The sequence below is a fragment of the Phocoena phocoena genome, chromosome 3 (genome assembly GCF_963924675.1).
Source record: "Phocoena phocoena chromosome 3, mPhoPho1.1, whole genome shotgun sequence".
In the NCBI taxonomy this organism is placed as follows: Eukaryota; Metazoa; Chordata; class Mammalia; order Artiodactyla; family Phocoenidae; genus Phocoena; species Phocoena phocoena.
In genome coordinates this window covers 43,055,339-43,079,545 of record NC_089221.1, presented here as the reverse complement: position 1 = coordinate 43,079,545, position 24,207 = coordinate 43,055,339, and the positions used below count along the sequence as shown (strand labels likewise).

General features: G+C 40.7%; 1 protein-coding gene across 2 annotated transcripts in view; it reads left to right on the top strand.

Annotated features, from left to right (window-relative positions):
• Positions 1-363: 363 nt before the first annotated feature.
• PLPP1 (phospholipid phosphatase 1) overlaps positions 364-24,207 on the top strand; it is a 119,230-nt gene continuing 95,386 nt past the window's right edge. Inside the window, exon 1 of one of the 2 annotated variants that reach the window (XM_065873523.1) lies at positions 364-826. In XM_065873523.1, coding sequence (XP_065729595.1) covers positions 769-826 — 58 coding nt within the window. In that variant the 5' untranslated portion in view covers positions 364-768. The remainder of the gene's footprint in view (positions 827-24,207) is intronic. The other variant, XM_065873522.1, reaches the window with a different exon arrangement.

Genomic DNA, 24,207 nt, shown 5'->3' with positions numbered 1-24,207 from the left:
GAGTCTTTGTCACTGACTACCCCGTTCCTCTTTATTACCCAATCCCCATGAGGAGAGCTGGCAGGCAGCCAGGGTCGAGAGTCCAGCTCTCCCCCCGAGTCAGCAACGACCGGCGGCCAGGGATGCGGAGGCCAGGTTGGGCGACCACTGGCTGAAAACAGATCTGAGCAACACCCCTCGCACCACACGGGAGGTGACCCCACGCTCCGCCCGTCCGCCGCGCGGCCCACTTGAGGGGCGGGCTGCGCAGGTCGGGCGGGGCGGGGCCAGAGGCGCCGATTGGCTGGCGCGTCCCGGCCTGGTGTTTCCCCGGCCCCGCCCCGTCACCCCTCCCTGGCCGCCCCGCCTCTGCCGCGCTCCCCCAGCCCGCGAGGCCGCGCGCAGGCGGGTCCCGCGCTGCCCCGCGGGAGGGGCCGAGCCCGTGTTCCTCCTCCCTACCGGTCCCCATCCTTAAAGCACGAGCCCGGACGCCCCGCCTGTTGGAGACGGCGTCTGGCTCTGGACAGCGAGCGGCCGGGGCGAGCCACGGCCGACCGAGGAGGGCCTGAGGCAACGGACCCGCCGCGACTGGCACACGGGCCTCTCGGCCCCGACTGAGTGGTTGCGGGAGCTGTGAGGGAAGGGGTCGCGGGCGCCATTGCTGCCCATCAGAACGCCGCAGGGTCCCCGTCAGCCCTCGGCTGCTCTACCCCGGCTGGGAGGAGCCGTCGCCAGTCCCCGGCCCGGTCTCGTGAATCGGGTGCCTCGTCTGCCGCCCGCGCCGAGACCATGTTTGACAAGACGCGGCTGCCGTACGTGGCCCTCGATGTGCTCTGCGTGTTGCTGGGTACGTACGCGCCGCCGGCCGGAGGGGCGTGTGCGCGCGAGCCCGGGGTGTGGTTGAACCGGTGGGTTGCGGGTGTGTGTCCGCTGGGAGGGGACGACTCGGCGAGAGCCGCGGACGGGCGTGGGGTGGGGGTGTGTGTGTGCCTGATGCGCGAGCCGTGCCGGGCGAGACGCTGGGGGCGGTTTCCGCAGCCCGGGGACCCCGCTTCGCAGCCCGCACCCCGGCTCCCGCGTGGCCGCTGCTGTTTGTCGCCCGGCGGTGCGCTGAGCCCACCCTGCTTGGACGCTGTTCACGCCTCTGCGCTCCATCCCTTGCTCTCCTGTCCTCTGTTTCCCCTTTCACTCCCAGCCCGGAGGGTGGGCTCTTCCCCTCTCGGCTGTAGGGAAGCCTGGTCACTGGCTCATCAGGTCTAGTAGCGAAACGGGAGGTTTGATGCATTGGGGGTTCTCAGTAACTGGCGCCAGTGCCAGGTTTATCTTATTTGTGGGAAGCCGTTTACATTTCCGTCTATTAAAGATTAGAACTCTCCTAATTAGAAGGTGTTACCAGCTTGTAAATTGTCAGGCTGTAAGTGGGTGTGATGATGCCAGGTTTCTGCCTATAGGTTTGAAGAACCTTGCTTTTTGGGGGCTGGAGTGGGGATGGTGTGCCCTAGACCTGCTGTGTCCTTCTCTGCACAGACCTTGCCATTGTGTAGCTTTCCATCTCCTGTGAGAGCCCAGAAGGAGCACTAGACATTTCTTTGGCTGCAGCAAATTTGGCGTTGTCTTTCTGACAGAAGAGTTCAGTTGTGGGTCTTCTGGTTGCCAGTTGTTCTTTTATTTTGACGAGAAAGAATAGAAGTCATTTGGCTAAGGGATAGGCGTTGGGAGGAGAGATTTTCACCTTTTCAGTATGTATTGTGTAAGGCAGTATCTTTGAACTATTTATATGTTATGGAAAAAACGACAACAAGAAAACCTGCTCTATGTTTGGGTAGTCCTGCTTATGGTTGAGTATAGAAGTAATGGTATTGGCAAGTTCTCAGCGTTGGTTGGAGAGCTGTGACTTTACCATCCTAGATGCAGGTCTGCATAATGGCTTTTCAGTGATAGGAAATTTTCCCCGGTTTTAATCCAGTATTCCACTCTCTTGCCTCAAACCTGACCATTTAGGTGCTCGCAGTCTTGCCGAAGTTTTACAAATTCTGTTACCTGTCTTTTGAGGAAAAATCTATTTTTTATTTATGAAACATCTTTATTGTTTACGAAGACACTTACTGTATAGCTCCACAGTGAATTTTAGGAATTCAGTTCAGGAAAGGGAAACACGATTTTGGAACACTATTTTTATAGAAGTACAAGTGATCCTTTCAGATGTCTGGACATATTCATAATTACATTAAATATATTCAAATTTATTTTCAGTGAAAAGCTTACCTTGGTAAAGATGTTATATTTAAAAATGTATTTTAACTTGTACTGAATGTTAGTGGAGGTTTGTTAAACTTCATTTATATTATAGTGAAGGGAGAGGAAAATGTTTAGTCATAAGTAACTTTGATAATTCTAATATATTGGATATTATTCTGTCATTGCCACATATTGTGTATTGTCAGAATTATACATAAACTTCCCCTTTTCCTACCTTGTGGGAGTTGGTAATTTATGAAACAAACGTCATGTTTTCTCTTTGGGCCAAACACTGAACCAGGGTAGATGAAACATAATACTGCTCTTAGATAGCTCAGTGTTATTAAACAGAAAGCCATATGGTAAATCTATGTTTTGTTTTGTTTTAATTCATATATAATGGAGGAACCTATATGCAGTACAACTTTATAAATTGTAGGTTCTTGCAGTCTATATTTTCAATATGATGGAAACATCACATAATTGTCCTATAGAGGTAAGGGTAATTTTATTGCTACATGGGCCTAACAGTTGCAGAATTTATGACAGCTCTCAAAAAAGATAAAATTGTGTTTATGATTTTAAGTATCTTTGATGGTTTTGGAAAAAGCTTGTTTTGGGGACTTATGCATTTAGTATCAGTATCAGATACTTATACCGATCTATTTGAAACACATTTTATCTGTTCTTGTGTTACTAGAGTTTTAAAGTAATTCAGTGTATTGTCAAGATAAGCCCAGAATTCCCTATTCCTAAATAGAAAGTGAAGTGTTATTTTAATTTGGTATGTACGATGACATTAGATTTAACAGTATCAACACTCCATTACAAGCAGCAGTGAAGGAGAATAGTGATGCTAGAGATACAAAGCATTTTCATGCTGAGCTTTTGGAGATAATATATTTTTATAGCAAACTCACCTTTCTAGTGAAGTCTAAGGGTCCACTTTAAACCAAATTTTAAATTTGGTTTTCATTCATCTTACTGACAGCAGGAGATTGGCGGCCTAAAATCGTGGTAGCTCAAAGAGGGTTATCAACTTGGCATTAACTTTTTTCTTTTTCTTTGGAGAACTACAGGTGAGATTTGACTATAGCAACAAAAAGATGATTAAACACTTCATAAGTACAGGGTTATGTAAAAGTGATTCATAATTATGATGTGAATATGTTCCAGGTTCTGCTAATGGTCACCCAACATCATATAGTGTATCCATTTGATATGCTGATGTTACGTGATTGTGTTCCATGGCTACTTTATAATATTACAGAAGGTGACGTCTGTTGAAGTGATAGTTAAACATGCTTGTGGGTGTGTGTGTGGGTTGTGCATGCGCGCACATGTGTATACGCATTTCTACCCCAAATCAGTGTTATCACCGCTGGGAAACGTGAGTTCCTCCATATAATATACCCAGATTATTAGTTCCTTTAGTGGATCTGGTCAATTCTTGGAAGAAGAGTGAGAATTTTGAGAGATGATGTATATTTGATTCCTTTCTGAGATGGAGCATGGTCTTGCCATCTTTCTCTGGCTCTTTTGATAATGAGTTCTATGATTGTAGAAAAGGCCATAAATACCATCTGAGCACACGAGAAAAGCTGTTCTATAGAGAATGGTAGTGGGCTGGTATGAAAGCTGTGTTTTTGCTCAATGTTTTAAACCATGTCCTGAATAAAACTTATTAGTGTTTAATTGCTGAAGGTCATTCTAGATTTTATGCATCCTGGCATTAGGCTGCCAGTTAATGGACACTGAGTCCACTAATTGATTCAGTGCACATTGATTGAAGGCTAATTCTGTTCCAAGTTCATGTTAAATGCTAGGGATACAAAGATGAATAAGACAATCTGTGCCCTAAAGGAGTTCAGAGTCTAATGAGGGAGAAACAAACAAGAGTCACAACACATCATGATAAGTGTAATAATGAAGGTATGGAATAGATGGCCTTTGAGTACAAAGAAGAGAGTTGCTCTAGATGTGATCCATTATAGATAAAAGGGTTATCTGTTCTTAGAGATGCAGAAATGACAAAAATTACCTAGGACTACTCTTAGAATCTTTTTTTTTTCTTCCTCAACTTGATATAGGGCAGTGGGAACCCAAATAAGTACCTGTGTTTATAACTTTTTTGCAGGTTCTCATGATGCCTAGAAGATTTGGGTGGAACTGGCAAAGCCTTTTTATGTGCCTGTGTTTTGCTGGGTGGCGGTCATTTGGAATATCCTTCTGTATTGTATATTCTCCTTTTGCCCCTTCAGATCTTTTCTCCACCCTGCTCTTGCTTTTTGGTTTCTGGTTGGCCTGGACCAATGGGACAAGAGCAGGAGGCCTGGAAGAGCCAGTTTACTCCTGCTGGATTTGTGTTGCCAGAGCTGTTCTGTGTTTTGTGAGTAGGTCACAGCTTCTATTCAGTGGCCTTCTGTGCCAGCCAGCTACAGTTACAGATCTTTCTGGGTTCTGGTAACCCTTTACTTGTCCCTTTAGGCCTAGAGATGATAATGACTTTCTCATGTTGCTGGTGTGGGAGTATTCCACCATCCCCTGCTGCTTTCCCTAAACCCTGCCTATACTTTTGAAGATTATTCCTTCATTAAATTCTCTCTTGAAAACCTTATTTGGATGTGCTGTTTTTTCTCCAGGGCCCTACTGATAATACTCGTTATGTCCAAACAGATCTGAGGTAACTTCCCTTTCTGCACTTGACACCAGTTACAGTTTCCCATAATAGCAGGTGATACAGCAACTCGTGAGCTCCAACGTTGGCTTTCTTGGAATGGAGTGGGTCATGGTTACCTCAGCATGCTGCAAACGTGGTATCACCATTATGCCAAATCAGAGTCAATAAATTTAGGGGGAAATGTGACAGCAAAAAACATTGGCAGCCATAGGTGCTTGTGGAATCCCTGTTACTTATTCTTCTCCAGTAATTGTGCTGACATCATCCTGCCCCTTAAGTAGTACCCGTCATGAGTGCTCCCTTTCCTGACCCTGAATCTGGGCCCCTTTCTCAAGTAAAAATCAAATACTTAATGAAAGGGTCTCACTTGCTAAATAGTCTGCAGCGTTCCCTTTTCTCCTGACATTTATTTGTTCATTCACTCATTATTGGGTGAATTCACTCATGTATTTGTTTCTTATCTAGTAGGTGCTGGGCATTCTGTTAGATACCAAAGAGGTAAATAAATAAATAGGACATAGTGCCTATCCTACTTGCCATTTCAACTTCTGTTAACTTCTATTCAGCAAACTTCTTTTGCTTCTGATGAAAGTTTACTGTGCTTGTTTCTCTGTTTTATGTAACTGTTCTCTTTCCTCTCAGCCACAGAGAGAGAGAAGGAATCTCAAAAGATGAACAAAAATTTGTCAAACTGGTAATATTCTTGGGTCAGACTGGCCTCCTGTTGCAAGGCTTTTTTTTTTTTTTTTTTGGTACGCGGACCTCTCACTGTTGTGGCCTCTCCCATTGCGGCACACAGGCTCGGGACGCGCAGGCTCAGCGGCCATGGCTCACGGGCCCAGCCGCTCCGCGGCATGTGGGATCTTCCTGGATGGGGGCACGAACCCGTGTCCCCTTCATCGGCAGGTGGACTCTCAACCACTGCGCCACCAGGGAAGCCCCTTTTTCTACCTTTAAATGGCTAGTTTGGAACAAAAGCAGAGGCCTGGAGGAAATTGATAGTATTTGGCTCTAGTTGGTTTTATACAGTTGACTTTAAACTTAAATTTACCTTGCTTGGAATAGAGTATGGAAATATTCAGAGAGCATTCCCCTCTATAGCTTTTATGAAAAGTAATTTTTTCCTTTATATTCTTTTTGAATTACATCCTTTTGGAAACTCATGGACATGCTATGAATCTATTAATTTCTTTCTTGTTTAGTCATTTTTGGCTGAGTTCTACCAAAGTTTCCTATGTGTTACTTACCTTGTGGAATTATTCTAATTCTTTTTCATAAGAAATTAAAGTTTAAATTGTTACTGTTTACCCTGCTAAAAAGGAAGTTGGTAGTAAGTCATTAAACACCCACATTTTTTTTTTATTTTTTATCTTTTTTTATTTTTGGCTGCATTGGGTCTTCGCTGCTGCATGCGGGCTCTCTCTAGTTGTGGCGAGCAGGGGCTACTCTTCACTGCGGTGCGTGGGCTTCCCATTGCAGTGACCTCTCTCGTTGCGGAGCACGGGCTGTAGGCGCGCGGGCTTCAGTAGTTGTGGCATGAGGGCTCCAGAGCACAGGCTAGGTAGCCGTGGCGCACGGCCTAGCTGCTCTGCGGCATGTGGGATCTTCCCGAACCAGGGCTCAAACCCGTGTCCCCTACGTTGGCAGGTGGACCCTTAACCACTGTGCCACCAGGGAAGCCCTAAACACCCACATTTTAAGTGAACCAGTTAACTTGTAGCTTCAGTTTTATGGAAAGGATTTTGGAATGTTAATTGTTTGTTTCCTCCTAATTTAGGTGGCTTAATTCAGCATATGAGAGGGAAATATACAGTCTATGTAATAAGCTAGTTAGGGATTATATGGACACTGTCTTGCCTCTTTTATTATTTTCTGTATGAAAAAGCGTTCATTCAGATATTATGAGCAGTGGTTACAAGTAACTTTCTTCTTTCTTTTTGGCCCTCTTCTTTTTCTACTTACCTTATTTTTCATTTTCACTTTTTCCACTCCAGCCTGCTTTCCTTCTTCCCTTCAACCTTCTTGCTGTCTAGGTTTAAAGCCCAGATGGCTCAGAGTTGTTTTTTACTTAACTGAGTTGTTTTTTACTTAACTGAAACTAGTCTAACATTGGGAATGACTTTTTCTTTAAAACATTAGATAGACAGCACAGTCTAGTGACGGACTCTGGATCCAGACTGCCTAGGTTCACGTTCCAGCTCCTCCATTTGCTAGCTGTGTGACCTTGGGCAAATTTCCTCTTTGTGCCTCTGTTGCCTCAGCTGTGTAATGATAAAAGTACCTACCTTGTATGGTTGTTGTGAGGTATAAAGGGTTTAGAGCAGTGCCTTGCACTTAATGTGCACAATATGTTTGTCAAATAAAATTAATCATCTATAATCCTACTATAGCAACATCATTATTTTAGTAAAAATAACATCAATATCGTTTTGTAATAGGGACAAAAACACAAACTTTAAACCGTTTCCCATGAGTACTCATGGAATGTCTTTGAAGCTTACAGAACATCTTGAAATAGTAGTGTTTTATCAGTCACATGTAAAAGCCACATATATAATCTTCAGGTAGTGGTAATCCCAGCTGTGGTAGAAATTGATCTGTATAGTCTGTGGTAGAATGTAATTAAACAAATGGAAAAACTGTTACTTTATACAGTGGTTAAGTCCTGAATTTCAGCTTAATCAAGAAAATGGAGTTAGCCACACTCTGGTCACCTTCACTGTTTTTATTGCCCAGGCCTTGGAAATGATTGAGTGACCATGTAAAAAAGTAGACTTAATATTCCTAAATTTTTTGAATGACCTTAATTGTGCATCCTCATTTGTGTAAATTCTATTGTTTGAATTCCTATCTGCAGTTAAGCAGGCAGCAAAGAAAAAGCTATTGTGTAATACCTCTTTATACCCGCTCTCCCTCTTACCCCTGTTTTCCAATCAGGTTTTACTTATTTATTTATTGCTTGCTTGCTTGCTTGCCGTGGCACGCAGCTTATTGGATCCTAGTTCCCTGACCAGGGATCGAACCGAGGTCCCCTGCAGTGGAAGCATGGAGGCCTAACCACTGGACCTCCACGGAATTCCCTCAGATATTTATTTTGACATATGTTAACCTGATACTATTTTTTATGTTGTGTTTAACACAATGTTAAGTTTTTAAAATATCTGACTTTGCAACATCCTTCATTTATTTATTCATTAGCTATTATGTGCTTAGTACAATGCTAGGACCTGTAATTATTGCTGTGAAAAAGATAGGTAAGGTCTCTATACTAATAATGTAAGACAATTACAGATGTTTGTGAATGCCATGGAAGAATGAAAACAAGGTTAGAAGAGAGTTGGAGGGTGGCAATCTCAAGGAAGGCTTCTCTGACGAGGGCATTTTTTTTTTTTTTTTTTTTGTGGTATGCGGGCCTCTCACTGTTGTGGCCTCTCCTGTTGCGGAGCACAGGCTCTGGACGTGCAGGCTCAGCGGCCATGGCTCACGGGCCCAGCCGCTCCGCGGCATGTGGGATCTTCCCGGACCAGGGCACAAAGCCGTGTCCCCTGCATCGGCAGGAGGACTCTCAACCACTGCGCCACCAGGAAAGCCCTAACGCGGGCATTTTTGATTTCAGATTTAAGGATGAAAGTAAGTTGGTCATGGAGGAGCTGGAAGAAGATGATTCCAGGCATAGGGAAGAGCAGGCGTTGAGGGCTAAAGGGGCAAAGGGCATTTGTAACAGAAAAGAGGCCGGTGTGGCTGGAATATAGTATGTATCCATGATATTCTTAATAGTGAATTTTGTAACATTTTTCTAAATGTCAGAGTGGATAATAATAATAACTGACATTTACTTAGTGCTCACTAGGCCCTGTGTGGCTGTGAGGTCTCTCAAAAACGTGCTCAGGGAGGATAGCTTGTTCATCTTCATTCTGTAGATGATGGAACTAAGGCCTAGAGTAGTTGGGAAACTCCCAGTGTAACTCAGGTAAGAAGTGGTATGGTTGGGAATTGGGAAATGCATTTTTAAGGATTATAACTTTTTTTTTTCCTCTCTTGTGGTATGCGGGCCTCTCACTGCTGTGGTGTCTCCCGTTGCGGAGCACAGGCTCCGGACGTGCAAGCCCAGCGGCCACGGCTCACGGGCCCAGCCGCTCCACGGCATGCGGGATCCTCCCAGACTGGGGCACGAACCTGCGTCCCCCGCATCGGCAGGCGGACTTTCAACCACTGCGCCACCAGGGAAGCCCAAGGATTATAACTTTTTTTTTTTTTTTTTGGCGGTATGCGGGCCTCTCACTGCTGTGGTCTCTCCAGACGCACAGGCTCAGCGGCCATGGCTCGCGGGCCCAGCCGCTCCGCGGCATGTGGGATCTTCCCGGACCGGGGCATGAACCCACGTCCCCTGCATTAGCAGGCAGACTCTCAATCACTGCGCCACCAGGGAAGCCCGGATTATAACTTTTGAATTCAGATTGACTGGTCCAGATTTGAGAAATGAAGAGGGTGAGGAATGAAGAATTGAGGAAATTAATTGGCTGTAAAAGCAGTGGTTATTTTAGGTGGCCTAAATGTTTTATGACTATCTTTATTCTATATGATGTTGCTGCAGAGTCAGTTTCTGCTTATCATGTTTTGAGCGTGTGTCTGCTGTCCGAAGGAGGCACTTTAATTTTTCATAAGTCAAACGTGTAATAACTACTAAGCGTTTGCTAGGAGGGTATATCATACTGGAAGATGTAACTGATTTGCACTGTTCAGTAACATACCCACAGACTTTTTCTTCAAATACATTGTTGTCATAGGCATTTCTACCCAGTAAAGGAGACCTTTATCCTTCATAGCATTTCACATGAGTCATGTGTATAGAGTTTAGAGTCACCTTTCGTAACTCATTCCAGCAGCTATAGTTAGAGCCTCATGGTTTAGTTCTCAGTTGTCACTGCTTGGAAATGTTTCCTGAGTCTTTTTTCAGGGTGGAGTGCCCAGGAAAATGACATATAGGAAATGTGTAGCGGATGAGCTCTTGAGTTAATTGGCAGCTTGTTAAGCCAGGTTCTGCCTTGCCTTTTGGTTCATTTACGTCAGCAGGAAGAGAGATGGGTTGGCTGCTTAGGTGCTTGAGGTAAATGAGAAGAAGAGAAGAAAAACGTTCTTTATTGAATGAATAAATGAGCTTTTGGTAAATGTTTTACATAAACTCATGAATCATCACAGAACTGTATGGTATTAGCCTATGGTATTAGCCTCATTGTATGCCCTAGCACTGGTAATACAAAATGGGTGAAAAAATAAAACAAAACCCATGGATCTCAAATAGCTTCTTGCTTACTCTGGAAGACAGACTCATAACAAACAATGACAATACTGTATGGTAAGTTGAGTGCCTGATATGTCACAGCACTTAGGTTACTAAGAATGAGTGAGATAGGGTCTCCATCCCCAAGAGGTACACAGAGCACTGTAAGGGGAGAGAAGTAGGAATTTGAATGAAATCTGTCTGTATTTCAAAATAGTTTCTCCTGAGACCACTGCTTTTACTTTCCAGCAGAGGTACTGTAAACCTTTGGGAACATCACTTTTGGCTAGTGCTAAATTCTGGAAATAATTCCTGTAGATAGCTCAGAATCCATCTTTATTACTGGGTGGAAACACTGTAATACCGGTGCTTAGAAAGTGCGTGGCACACGGTAGGCATTCAGATATTTGTTGCCTGAGCGAGTAGGCAATAGACTTGAGACAGCCACTCTTCTGGGGTTGGAATTCTCACTCCATCTATTACTAACTGTACGACATTGGGCAGGTTGCTTTAACTCTCTGTGAGTTTTGTCATCTAATGAGGAAAAAGATGATGATAATAGTGTCTTCCTCATAGTGCTGTGAAATTAGATGAGATAATGTATGAAACTGTATATGAAGTGTTTAGCGTATTCCTTGCCTGGGCTATTGTTGTTATCATTGTTAAGTTAATAAACCAATGTAGTACCACTGACCCAGTCTGTTATTTAAATTTGATACCATGTGCTGGTGACTTTTCTTTTGGAACATTATTTAGTGTAGTTCTAGCTAGCTTCAGTTTAAATAGCATTTAAATTGGAACCTGGTTCGTATTTCAGTTTTTAGTATCCAGATCACTATGGGAGATGTTTTGATTACTTCTAACCTGTTTCTTTCTGGAATCAGATACCTTACTCAGATCTTCTCGTTTTACTTCTAGGTAAGCAATATTCCCACAGCTCATAGACAAAGTACCCAAACGAATGTTTGTGGTTGTAGAGAGAAGAGCAGACTAGAAATAGGAATAAACAAAGGTGTGTGTGAATGGCATGGTTGAGATAGTCATAAGTTCTCTGAGTACTCACATTTTAAAACATGAAGATTTTATTTTTTGAATATAAACTGGTCAAAAACTAATAACTTGCAATACACGTTGAAGTACAGCTTCAATACAGCTAAACATAACCAGTTCTTATAACTTCTCTTGATCAATAAGAATTTTTCCTTGTTTTCTTTCCATAGAGTTTAAAAAACAAATGTATATAGTGATCACATCCACCTGCAGTGTTCTTGGATAGTCCTAATTTTAGGTAACAGTCTTCTTCATAGAGGCAGTTTGTTAAATCTATGACTAAAGTCATACTTCTATAATATTTTTCTTAAAAAAACTATTAAAAAACCCCACACTTTTTCAAATGACATCCCAATTTGATTTAGAAAATATACCTAGCATAGTTATGCAATGCAGCAGAAGCAAGTGATGTTTATTGTATTTTACTTTTTTTTAAAATGGCGTTGATACAAGAGAGGAATTTTGAATATGCTCCTTCTCAAATATTGTCTGTGCCTAACCCAGTGGCCCAGTTGGAGAAAAGGTCTCTTAATTTGTGATTGTTATCAAAACTTGTTAGGCAAGTTATGGGTAATACTCAACTTTATAGCTAGTGTTGGATATCTACATTAATATGAGAGATTCTAAGTTCTGCCATTGAATATAATTTAATTACTAACCAAATCTAATAAATAAATTAGCTTTTAAGAAGATAAGTTTTTGCATTAGGATTTGACATTGTGGATGATTTTTCACTGAATAACAATTTTGTTTATGTAACTTTTTTTAAAGGGTTCAGAGTGTGGTCTGGTAGTGAAAGAGGTTGGCTTGGAAGTCAAATTCTAGTCTTGCTTCTGTTACTCTCTCTGATCACATGGGCAAGATCACTTGGGCTCCTTTGTCTACTTATATGTAAATTATAGTGAGAAGAATATCTGCCTTGCCTATCTCTCCGGATCATAGGGGTGAGCACACCTTGCTTATTAAGGAGAGTCAGTAGCTGCAGAATATGTTGGAGCAGTTGATACTACTGGACTCAGGGTAGGAAAACAAAGAGCACATGGTAAATGGGGCATTTTGAGCAACTGCAGCAGACTTGCAGGAGATCAATTATAAATCTAGCCTGGCCATGAAGGCAGTGAGTGTTGTCAGAAGAAAATAGGAAAAAGCTGAAGACTGATTGAAGTATCCAGGAAGTAGTGATATAAGAAAAATGGGCCCTGATACAAAGTAATGTAAACCCCTTCTTGAGTCTCTTCTTTTGCCACACATAGGTATATGACTTTATCAGTGACCAAATGGCTCATGAAATCTTGCAACTAGTTGGTTACTCTTATGTCAGCCATATTGTAAGAAATGGTAACATATGCTACCTTGAGAAGCCAAAGCAAAATATAATTTGGTCAGACTCACTGAAATTTCAGTGAAGGAAGATTTTCAGTTTTAAAAAAGATAAAGAATAATGTTCACCTACTATCAAATTAAAAAGAAAAAACGAAAAAAGAAAGAAACCACAGTTTTAACCTACTCTGCTTATTATCAGGAGATTGTCATCTGTATCAACAGCAATTTGTCTTCGGCTAAGACTGTCAAATTCTTTTGGCAAAGATCTGAAATTCCAGGGGAATCTGTTCTAACTTTATATCTACCTGTGCTATATTCTATTCCAGTGACTTTAAGAATAGTAAATAGGAGAGGCATGTTCTTTGAAATAAAATAATAACATTATCTAGGATTATGTTTGTGTTTTCCTCAGTACTTGTCTTGCAGTTTGTTAGCCAGTTAATGATTGGAATGGTGAGACCTTAATGTTACTGTTTAGCTGTAGCTGGCAGAATGATTCATTACTACATAGGGCATTGGGATATAGCTATCATTGAACAGTTAAGGAATTTTGTCTGTCCTGTAGCCCTGGAAACCCACCACCAATTAGAAATATGTACATCATAATTAAAATACCATGGCCGAAGTTGTAAGAAAATCTTGACAAAATTGAGTCCTATTTAAGAGTCATATTTTGTTTGCTAATAATTTAAAACTTACACTTAAAAACACTGAATAGTTGTGACTGAAATTTTAAACTCATAAGCCTCTGTAGCCCAAAGGGCCCTGATATTGACTTTGGCTAACTTAATTTCTTCTGATAAAAAGAGAGGCAAAGAGGAGAGTGAGGAAAAGGAAAGTTTAAAAAAACGAAGAAGTGAATATTGCTACAGTCTGTTTTTACCTTCCAAGAGGAAGTCAGGAGAGGGTGAAGCTTCTTTCAGAGGAAGAGGGCCAGTAGGATTAATCATGAGGATGTACCTCACAAGGCCTGAGATTGCTGCCCAGTAAAGAGATTGTAGTGGAGGTTCTGATTTTCAGTTGGGTAAATCTAAGGGTCACATTTATAGTAATTTAAATTTCCTGAAGTAAGGAATTTGTCCTTTAGGTTGATCAACTATAATTCAACCTATGTTTAGAATTTACTAGGAAAAAAGAGCAGATTGCTGGAAAAATTTTGTTATAGTTACCCTTACTTCATGTCCTCAGACTTTTCATAATTAAGAATGAAATATTGAGATTGGAGGGGAATTTCCTGGCGGTCCAGTGGTTAGGACTCGGCTTTTTCACTGCCGTGGCCTGGGTTCGATCCTTGGTTGGGGAACTAAGATCCACAAGCTGCCCGGTGCTGCAAAATCAATCAATCAACTTTTATAAAAAGGAATGAAATATTGAGATTGGAAGACAGCATAACTTGGTTGAATATTTTGTAAATTAAAAGCAGAAGAGTTTGACATTTTGAACTGTAAGGTACATCAAACAATTGTGGCAGAAATGTTATAGCTCATATAGGGGCTACCCATAGGCATGTTTTAGTGTACTTTCTGAATATAATTCAGGAGAAGGTGTTTATGTTATAGGAGATAAAGACATATTAGTACTGTGTATAATAAAGGGGGTGAATGGGTACTTTTTGAGGGGGCTAGCATCATATCCGTGCAAACTATGATTACTCAAAATAAGAGGGGAATGGACTGTTGTATTATTTTAAAGCAGTTTAAATGTTAGGATGTTACCTTGTAATTTCAACAGAACTTTATTAAAATATTTTGTATGTTATCAAGATACTAAATAAGTTTCCAGGGCTTCCCTGGTGGCGCAGCGGTTGAGAGTCCGCCGGCTGATGCAGGGGACGCGGGTTCATGCCCCGGTCCGGGGAGATCCCACATGCCGCGGAGCGGCTGGGCTCGTGAGCCATGGCCGCTGAGCCTTCGTGTCCGGAGCCTGTGCTCTGCAATGGGAGAGGCCACAACAGTGAGAGGCCTGCGTACCGCCAAAAAAAAAAAAAAAAAAAAAAGTTTCCATTTATTTTTACTAATGTGTAAAAGTTTTACAGAATTATTTTATATTGATACGATGCATAAAAGTTAAAGAATATGGACACTGGAAGCATACTGGTCTGAGTCTGAATTCTAGTTCTATCACCTACCACTAGGGTAAATCACCCAAGTTGACAACTTCAGTTTCTTTATCTGAAAAGGACTGGGTTCATCTGTATGTTCTCCTTGGCTGTGATGCAGTGTCCACTACATAGTAGGCATTTGTTTATTCCAGTAATATTAGTTCACATATTGTGTGCTAGGCTCTGTCTTAGGCAGTGGAGATGCATATAATCACACAAATAAATATAAAATTGAACCAATAAGTGCTATGAAGGAGAGGTATGGGTACTGTGCGAGTTTATAAAAAGGGTTTTGAATAAGGAGGATAGGGTAGCTTTTTAAAATGGTGACTTTGGCTGCAGGGAGGAATAATAGATTGAAGCTGGAAAAGAATGGATTTAGGGAGATCAGTTAGGAGGGCTGTTGCAGCCGTCCAAATGAGATAATGGTAGTGAAAGTAAAGAGGTGCTGGTGGAAATGGAGAAAGGTTTGAAGGGATTTGTGAGGTATCTGAGAGGTAAAATGGACAGGTTTTGGTGACATATTTAAAGTGGAAAGTCAGAGAGAGAGAAATGTCAAAGATAGTTCTGAAAGTTCTGGCTTGCATAATTGGATAGACGTTGGTTTCTGTAATAACTGAGCTGGGGAGCACTAGGAGAGAACCCATTTGAGATGGGAACGGGGGCGGAGATGAGATAGTGAGTTTGATTTTCAGCGTGTTGTGTTTAAGGTGCCTCTGAAATTTCCAAGAGGAAGTATCAAGTCCTTGTTTGGATAAATGGGTGGAAAGCTCAGAGGAACTGTCTGACTTTTGGGAGTCATTGTCATATTCATGGTAATTGAAGTCATGAGAATTGATGAAATCTCAGGAAGAAGTTATAAAGTGAAAAGGAAAGAAGGTTTAGGACCGAGCTATGAGAAACACCAACTTTTTAGATTGGTTGGAGGAAATGAAAAATACCAAGACTGAGAGGGAGGGAACACTTTAAAAACCAGGAGAATGTTTCTGGAAAGCCAAGTGAAGAGAATGCTTCAAGGAGAGAGTGGTAACAATGTCTACATTCTCCTGAAATGTAAGTAAGATAACACTTGGAAAGTGTCATTGAGTTTAGTTACACAAAGGTCATTGATAACCTTATGTAAAGCCATTTTTAAATTGGGGGTGGGCTGGAGGCTTCCCTGGTGGCGCAGTGGTTAAGAATCCGCCCGTCAATGCAGGGGACACGGGTTCAAGCCCTGGTTCGGGAAGATCCCACATGCCACAAAGCAACTAAGCCTGTGTGCCCCAACTACTGAGCCCACGAGCCACAACTACTGAAGCCCGTGACCCTAGAGCCCGTGCTTTGCAACAAAGAGAAACCACTGCAATGAAAAGCCCACGCACCGCAACAAAGAGTAGCCCCTGCTCGCGGCAACTAGAGAAAGCCTGCGCGCAGCAACAAAGACCCAATGCAACCAAAAATAAATAAATAAAATAAATACATTTATTAAAAAAAAAATGTTAAAAAAAATAAATTGTGGTGGACTGAGAAGTGAATAGTTGGTGAAGTGGAAATCTGTGGCTATTGGAAATTCTTTTAAAAAGTTGCACTTAGAAGGGAGAGTGTAGTAGCCAATAGTCTGGGATAATAGGTTGTCATGATTTCCTGTGATATGCTCAATGGGGGAAGAAGGATCTTGCCAGATAGAGGGACCGTTTTTAGGTCAACGGTATAGAAATAGTTGAACTCTTACAGAACCCTGTTTACTGAGAACACTGGATTATTTGATATCCTTGTTTTCCAAAGTAACTGTTACCAAATGTGGTGGAGTTTGGGATATGAAGCCTGGTAGACTTGGTTTCAGAATTCTGCTTTGCTCTGTATTCTTGCTTCAGGTCACACAAATTCTTTTTGTTTTTTTTTTTTTTTTTACAAATTCTTATTTAGTCTTGTTGAGCTTCAGTTTCTTCACTTGCATAATGGAGCGAATACTGTCTACTTCACAGATTTGTTAGGAATAAATGAGAACCTATGTAAATAAAGTACCTGGTACTTAGTAGGCATTCAACAAACTAATATCTGCCTGTCTTTTTTTTTCTTGCTTCCCATGGCAGCTGCTGTTTATTGTGTAGTTTCAGCATTGCATGTTTGCTCTTAGCCGTAAAGGAATAATTTGCGGGAGTTCTTCCTTCTTGCAACTTATCTTCTGTATAAAATAACTCGAGTTATTTTATAACATAGATTTTTGGGAAAACGGATATATGATTTGCTACTGCAATAATAACTATTAAAAAAAGAATTTTACCAAGCTTTTTGGCTTGTGTGCCTTTTTAAAAAAGTGTGTGTGTTTTAAACAAAGCTTACTAATTTAGATATGCCACTTTGGTAACTTCCTGCCAAAGTTAGAGTTTTTATGTTTTCCTTCTGAGACACACCTTAGTATAACTTTATTTTAGTTTCTGGAACCTTGCCATTTGGCATAATTTCAGACTAGACATGATGGATCCACATAAATACTTTTAAGATTTAAAGTACACAATACATTTTTTTTTTTTATAGGTGGGGGCATGTGAACTCTTAAAAGCCGTTGAGGTCTCAGGTCTGGATTTTATTTGGTTGTTTAAAATTTATTTGTAGTTTTGATTCTTGAATTACTTCTTATGCATATTTTGTACCAAAATGGTGAAATCAAGTCAGTCAGGTTTCTTTTCTACAAGTTCAGTTGCTAAAGCAGTCTCCTTAAAGGATTTAATATCTGCCCCCCAACCACCACCATAAACAGTCTCTAAAGAGGAATTAACTTATGTATATACCTTCCTAGATAGTGACTATTCAGAAATTCTGTAAAGGCATTAGAGTTTGCCAGCTTTAGTCAAGAATGAGTATGATAGTAAACGTACACTTTTTATTCTTTGGAATATAGGCCTTCCTGCTGAATGGGAGCAGTTGTCTCTTGCCCAGCTGCTAATAAGGGAGACTTCGTTGGTTAAGGGAAGCTTGTGGATGGTATTGCTGAGACTGGAAGTCTCATTGGTTCAAAGAGAGAAGTAACTTAATCAGGTGATCTCACCTGAACACAGGACGCTTTGTCTTATAAGCTTAAATAATACCCAGATAAAACGCTACAGGTCAATTTCTTTAAGCTAAAGACTAAATAAACTCTGTAGAAACTATGTTTCAAAGAGGAACCTTCCCCTGATTCACTCTTATATACATATTTTAAAATTTTATTTTCTTTATTTATTTTTGGCTGGGTTGGGTCTTTGCTGTTGAGCGCGGGCTTTCTCTAGTTGCGGTGAGTGGGGGCTACTCCTCATTGTGGTGCGCGGGCTTCTCGCTGTGGTGGCTTCTCTTTGTTGCAGAGCACGGGCTTTAGGTGCGTGGGCTTTAGTAGTTGTGGCTCACAGGCTCTAGAGCACAGGCTCAGTAGTTGTGGTGCACGGGCTTAGTTGCTCCACAGCATGTGGGATCTTCCCAGACCAGGGATCGAACCCATGTCCCCTGCATTGGCAGATGGATTCTTAACCACTGAGCCACCAGGGAAGCCCCACTATCTTATATCGTCTTCTGAAATTTTTTTGGCTTTGGATAAACCTTTGAAGAAAGATACAGTAGTTAATATTTGATGAAATGTTCCTGTATATCTGTTTATAGATTTTCTTTAAAAAAAATTAATTTATTTGTTTATGGCTGCGTTGGGTCTTCGTTGCTGTGCACATGCTTTCCCTAGTTGCGACGAGCGGGGGCTACTCTTCATCGTGGTGTGTGGGCTTCTCATTGAGGTGGCTTCTCTTGTTGTGGAGCACGGGCTCTAGGCGCGTGGGCTCAGTAGTTGTGGTGCATGGGTTTAGTTGCTCCGCGGCATGTGGGATCTTCCCAGACCAGGGATCGAACCCGTGTCCCCTGCATTGGCAGACGGATTCTTAACCACTGCGCCACCAGGGAAGTCCCATGTTCATAGATTTTCCAAGTTAAAATAACTTTTTCACTGGAGGAACTTATTATATCTTGTTTCTTTCCCCAAAGGTATACAGTTTGTAATATATTTTGCTGTTTGTATTTCAGAAATACATAGTGTTTCATTATATGGATTCAGCATAATGCATTTAACCCCATTTTTCGACATTTGAGTCTTAGATATGGAATAACATCATTAGTAAAATCTAGATTAGCTTTTTCTTTTAAAATAATTATTCTGTGATTTCCAAATTTTCTAAAATTAACATGTAATAAATTGGTAAACTCTAAAAAGCCCAGAAAAGAATATAAGTATTACTACTAATCTTACTGCCACCCAGAGATGACCTCTTTTTTATTTATTTTTTATTTTAGTCATTTATTTATTTTGCGGTACCCGGGCCTCTCACTGATGTGTCCTCTCCCATTGCGGAGCACAGGCTCCGGACGTGCAGGCTCAGCGGCCATGGCTCACGGGCCCAGCCGCTCCGCGGCATGTGGGATCTTCCTGGACCGGGGCACGAAGCTGTGTCCCCTGCAACGGCAGGCGGACTCCCAACCACTGCGCCACCAGGGAAGCCCAATGACCTCTTTTTTAACATTTTGGTTGTATATCTTTCCAGACACTTTTTAAAAAAAACCTGTGTTCTAAATGGAAATACACTGTCTTCAAATGAGCTAAAGAAGACTGTTAGGAAACTTCTCAAAAGAAATGATAGATCCCTCCCCCACCCCCCACCAGAAAAAAATGATCTGCCTAAAGTCCTTGTAGACCAAGCTAGAAGTCTGTATTAACTGAGAATATCCTTCCAATGTTGAAGAAATAAATTTCAGACAGAATTCAACATACAAACCAATACAAGTCATTATTTGTAATCATGTATGTATCCAGTATAACTTTGATACTAACATGGCAAAGACATTTTATATATATATAAACATCCACATATATACATATCCACATTTATATATCCATTCTCTCTTTCTTATGAAAATATTAAGAAAAAATTAGGAATAGAATTTTACCAAACTGAATCTAGTTATCTAAAAGACAATATAGTACAGTAAAGTTTGATAAGGTCCCAAAAAAATCAACTGAAATTTTAGAAGCAGTTGATTTTATTGGACATGACTGGAAAATTTTTAAAAATTAATTTTGAAGAAAGAAAATATTTTTCCAAATATGCTTATATATATCTATATCATTTATTCAATAAATCTATTTATATTTACATATTTATATTTATTTTAATATTCAATAAATATAAACTGTAGGTATAGTAGACATCAGACTCTGTATTCAATGTTAGGCATCTGTTTTAAAAAAGATTCATTTCTTGCCCTCAAGTAGCTTGTAGTTTATTGAAAATATAGTTGAGGCCTAGTGAGAATGGTAAGAAAAAGAAAAAAAGAGGGAGAAAACAATAAAAAGCATTTTCCTTAAAGGGAATAGACCATTCCTAAGCAGGTATTGGTGTGAAATAAAGTTAGAGTGATGAGTAAATCATACAGTTTTATGTCTTATGTTGTTCTGTGCTGTCATTTCATGTCATCTGATATGATGCGAAATTATATTTAGGAGTAGAGAGACCACTTACTAATGGCAGTACTTGGATTTAAGAGCCTCATCACATTTGTCAATTAAAAGATAACCTAGCTACAATGTGGCACGTGGACTCAAAAACTCAAGAGGGGCTTCAAGAGTATAAAAAATTATCATGACACTTGTGAAAATTAATCAGAAGAAACCAGGAAATGACTGGAAATTTAAAAGAAGTATGTGGACTGTGAGGGAGAGGAGCAGTAGGAACTCTGATTTATTGCTGGTGGGATTGCAAAGTACTACACCCAGTTTGAAAGACAGTTTGGCAGTTTCTTACAAAACTAAACATACGCTTACACAGGATCTAATAATCATGCTCCTTGGTATTTACCCAAATGTAAAAAACTTATGTCCATACAAAATCCTGCATGTGGATATTTATAGCAGCTTTACGCATAATTGTCAAAATTCAGAATTTTTGGAATTCCAAAATTTTGGAATTTGGAAGCAACAATGATATCCTTCAGGAGATGAATGAATAAACTATGGTACATCCAGACTAAGCAAAAAGTCACGAAAAGATATGGAGGAGCCTTAAATGTATATCACTAAGAGAAAGAAACCAATCTGAAAGGGCTACATACTGTATGACTTCCACTATGTGACATTCCAGAAAAGGCAAAACTATGGACAGTTGTTGCCAGGAGTTAGAGGAGAGAGAAGGATGAATAGGTTGAGCATAGTGGATTTGGGGGGCAACAAAGCTACCCTCTGTATTACTATAATGGTAGATGCATGTCATTCTACATTTGTCCAAACCCATAGAATGTACTATGCCAAGAGTGAACCCTAATGTAAACTATGGACACTGGATGACAATTATTTGTCAATGTAGGTTCATTAAGTGTAACAAATGTACCACTTTGGAGGGATTATTGATAATGTGGGAGGCTGCGCATGTGTGGGGAAAAAAGGTATGTGGGCAATCTTTGTACCTTCCACTTAATTTTGCTGTGAACCTAATACTGCTCTGGAAAAAATAAAGTCTATTTAAATAAAAAAAAAATAATAAAATAGTTAACTAACAAGGAACTACATTATAGCACAGGGAACGCTGCTCAGTATTTTGTTAATAACTGAAATGGGAAAAGAATTTGCAAAAGAATAGATACATGTATAACTGAATCACTTAGCTGTACACCTGAAAGTGACACAACATTGTTAATCAGTTATGCTCTGATATAAAATAAGAATTTAAAAACAAACAAACAAAAAACCTGTGCTCTAAAAAAAGACAACAAGAAGTTGGGATATTACTTTATGTACTCTTTTTAACATAGTCTCCTACAAAATTACTTTTTTTTTTTCCTTTCTCTGTACGCGGGCCTCTCACTGCTGTGGCCTCTCCCGCTGCGGAGCACAGGCTCCGGACGCGCCGGCCCAGCGGCCATGGCCCACGGGCCCAGCCTCTCAGCGGCATGCGGGATCCTCCCGGACGGGGGCGCGAACCCACGTGCCCTGCATTGGCAGGCAGACTCTCAACCACTGCACCACCAGGGAAGCCCCTACAAAATTAATTTTAATGGTTATGTGTGTTTCATTGTTTGTATTTGGCATAATCCACTTTACCTCCATTTTTTAATATTTAGGTTATATGCAGTTTTTGTGCTGTAATTCTGTATACAACATCTTAGTAGAAACTTTGGAAAACCTTCTCGGTCGCCCATCCCAGACTATCTCAGTGTGTTCTGGCCTTTTCTGCCTGCTTCTCTGTCTCTTCCAGTACTTCCTTCTTTAACAATAAGACCAGATCAGGCGGACAAGCTATTCTTCAAACAATTTATTAACTATCAGGCAACGAACATGCTGGCCTCTGTGAATTCAGGGATCAGAGAGAGACATAGACCCATTTTATTTGCCAGAGATAAATAATTCCAATACATCAGTTAAGTGTTGTGATAATTTTATGTATGTATCAGGTCCATGGAAACTCAGAAGGAGAGCATTGGTTGTGAAGGCAGTAGGCAGAGGAGAAAGATCTGGGAATAAGCATTTAATTAAGCTCTCTTAATATGCCAGGTAATATGCTAGGCATATTACTAGGCTCTTAGTTTACAACAAGGAGATACATGAATTATATTTATTTGCATCCACCATATGAGGAAACTGAGCTTAGATAGGTAGATAATTTGCCCATGCTCACTCAAGTAGTAACTGGGAGAATGCCCAGAGTAAACCCAACTAGGTGTATCTGACTACAAAGCCTCAGCTCCATCTGGGACCCCACCGTGCCACACCAAAGGAAAGATTCCAGGAGGAGCTGAATAGAAAGAATACTAGAATGGCAAGTAGACCTTAGCTAGGTGGAGGGGGTGGGGTCATTGTTTGGAGCTTGGGAAGAGGTTTGAAACAAGTGAGGGGAGTTGAGAGAGGTGATATGAGGCTTAAGCCAACATTAAGAAAAAATTTGTATATAGTAAAATTCACTCTTTTGGGATACAGTTCTGTGAACTTAGACAATTTAGAACTTAGAGTCTTGTAACCACCATACAATCAAGATACAGAACTAGTCTGTTCCCCCCGCCCACCGAAATTCCCTCAGGCTTCTCTTTTTTAGTCAACTCCTCCCACCATTCTCCACCTCTGACAACCATGGGTCTGTTCTTCATCCTATAATGTCATATAAACGGAATGTCATATAATGCCATATAGTAAATGGAATCATATAATATGTAGCCTTTTGAGCCTGGCCTCTTCACTTAACATAATGCATTTTTAATTAGGTGGTTATTAATGATGTAAACGTTACTGTATAATTTTGCTGTAGTTTTTTGCTTATTTCAAAATGTGCTTATATCATCCCCAAGTCCAGCTTCATGTAAACAGCATTTTTTGGGGGTTTTTTTGGCTGAGAAATGACTAATAGTTATAGCTTCCAATATCAAAGAAGCCCAAAATAGATTCCTGATAAGTGCCCAGGAGAAAGTAAAATAGAAAAAAATCAGCTGTCTCTCCCCACACCCTATTATGTCAGCCATCTCCTTGCCTTTTGCATGTAGAAATCTACATGGAAAGTTTGCTACTGAGTGTGACCTTTGCCAGCATGAAAAAAAAAGGGAACAGCTGTTACCATAAGAGGGTGGAAGGAATTAATGTTGTTCCTGGCCAGTTGGCACTGTGTGCCTTTCTGGGACAGTAACAACAGGTGACCAATTTCTGCTTTTTATTTTTGTTATCGTATAAATAAATAGGCTAACTTGTATTTTGTGCGGAAATCTCAGGGTCCATATTAAAATAAACTGCCCACGTAATTGTCCTGGATTTTTTTTTAAAGCTGTTTAAGTACATACACAAATTTCTTTTAAGAGTCTTAATGAACTAAGAGACTCCAAGGTTGAGGATATTATAGGTAATTATTGACAGAAAACCACAAAAAGTAAAAACCTTCTTTGGTAAATGTCACTTATATCTAAACTGCACTTTATCCCTTTTGTTCCAACTTAAACAGAAAACCAACAAGATAACTAAGTACTTTTTATAGTAAAACCATGTCAGCCACAGAGAGGTGGCGACTACAAGCCAGTGACCAGAATGTAGGTGTTCCTAAAAGCCGACAGTGCGCTGTTCTTTGAACTCTTGCCCCTGGATACTTTGAGTGCTATCTCTGTGAGTCACACCCAAATATATAGCGCTCTTGACCACTGATCCCTCCCATGTGGCTCCATACTCTTCACCTTCTCCCCCTCTACCTTGCACAAACTCATCTTCTTGAGGTACAGCTTTCATCAAGTCCTTTCTTGCTCAGGATCCAATGTTGATTTTTCATTTCTTTTTGAAGCATGTCCAAATTATTTACCTGGAATTGAAAATCCTTATACTGTAGTTTTGCTTTGCCCATTCATATTTCTCTTATTCCTCATTTCTCTCTACCCTGTTATAGTTGGATCATCCTATTTTTGTTTTTTAAATTGTCTGGCGACAGACTGACCTCAGGTATCAATCTTTAATTCATTACTAATTGTTTCCTATTGCAGGTATTCTGAATATTTTTTTCTACTCTATTTAAACCTCCAGTTATCTCCTGCTCTCCTCAT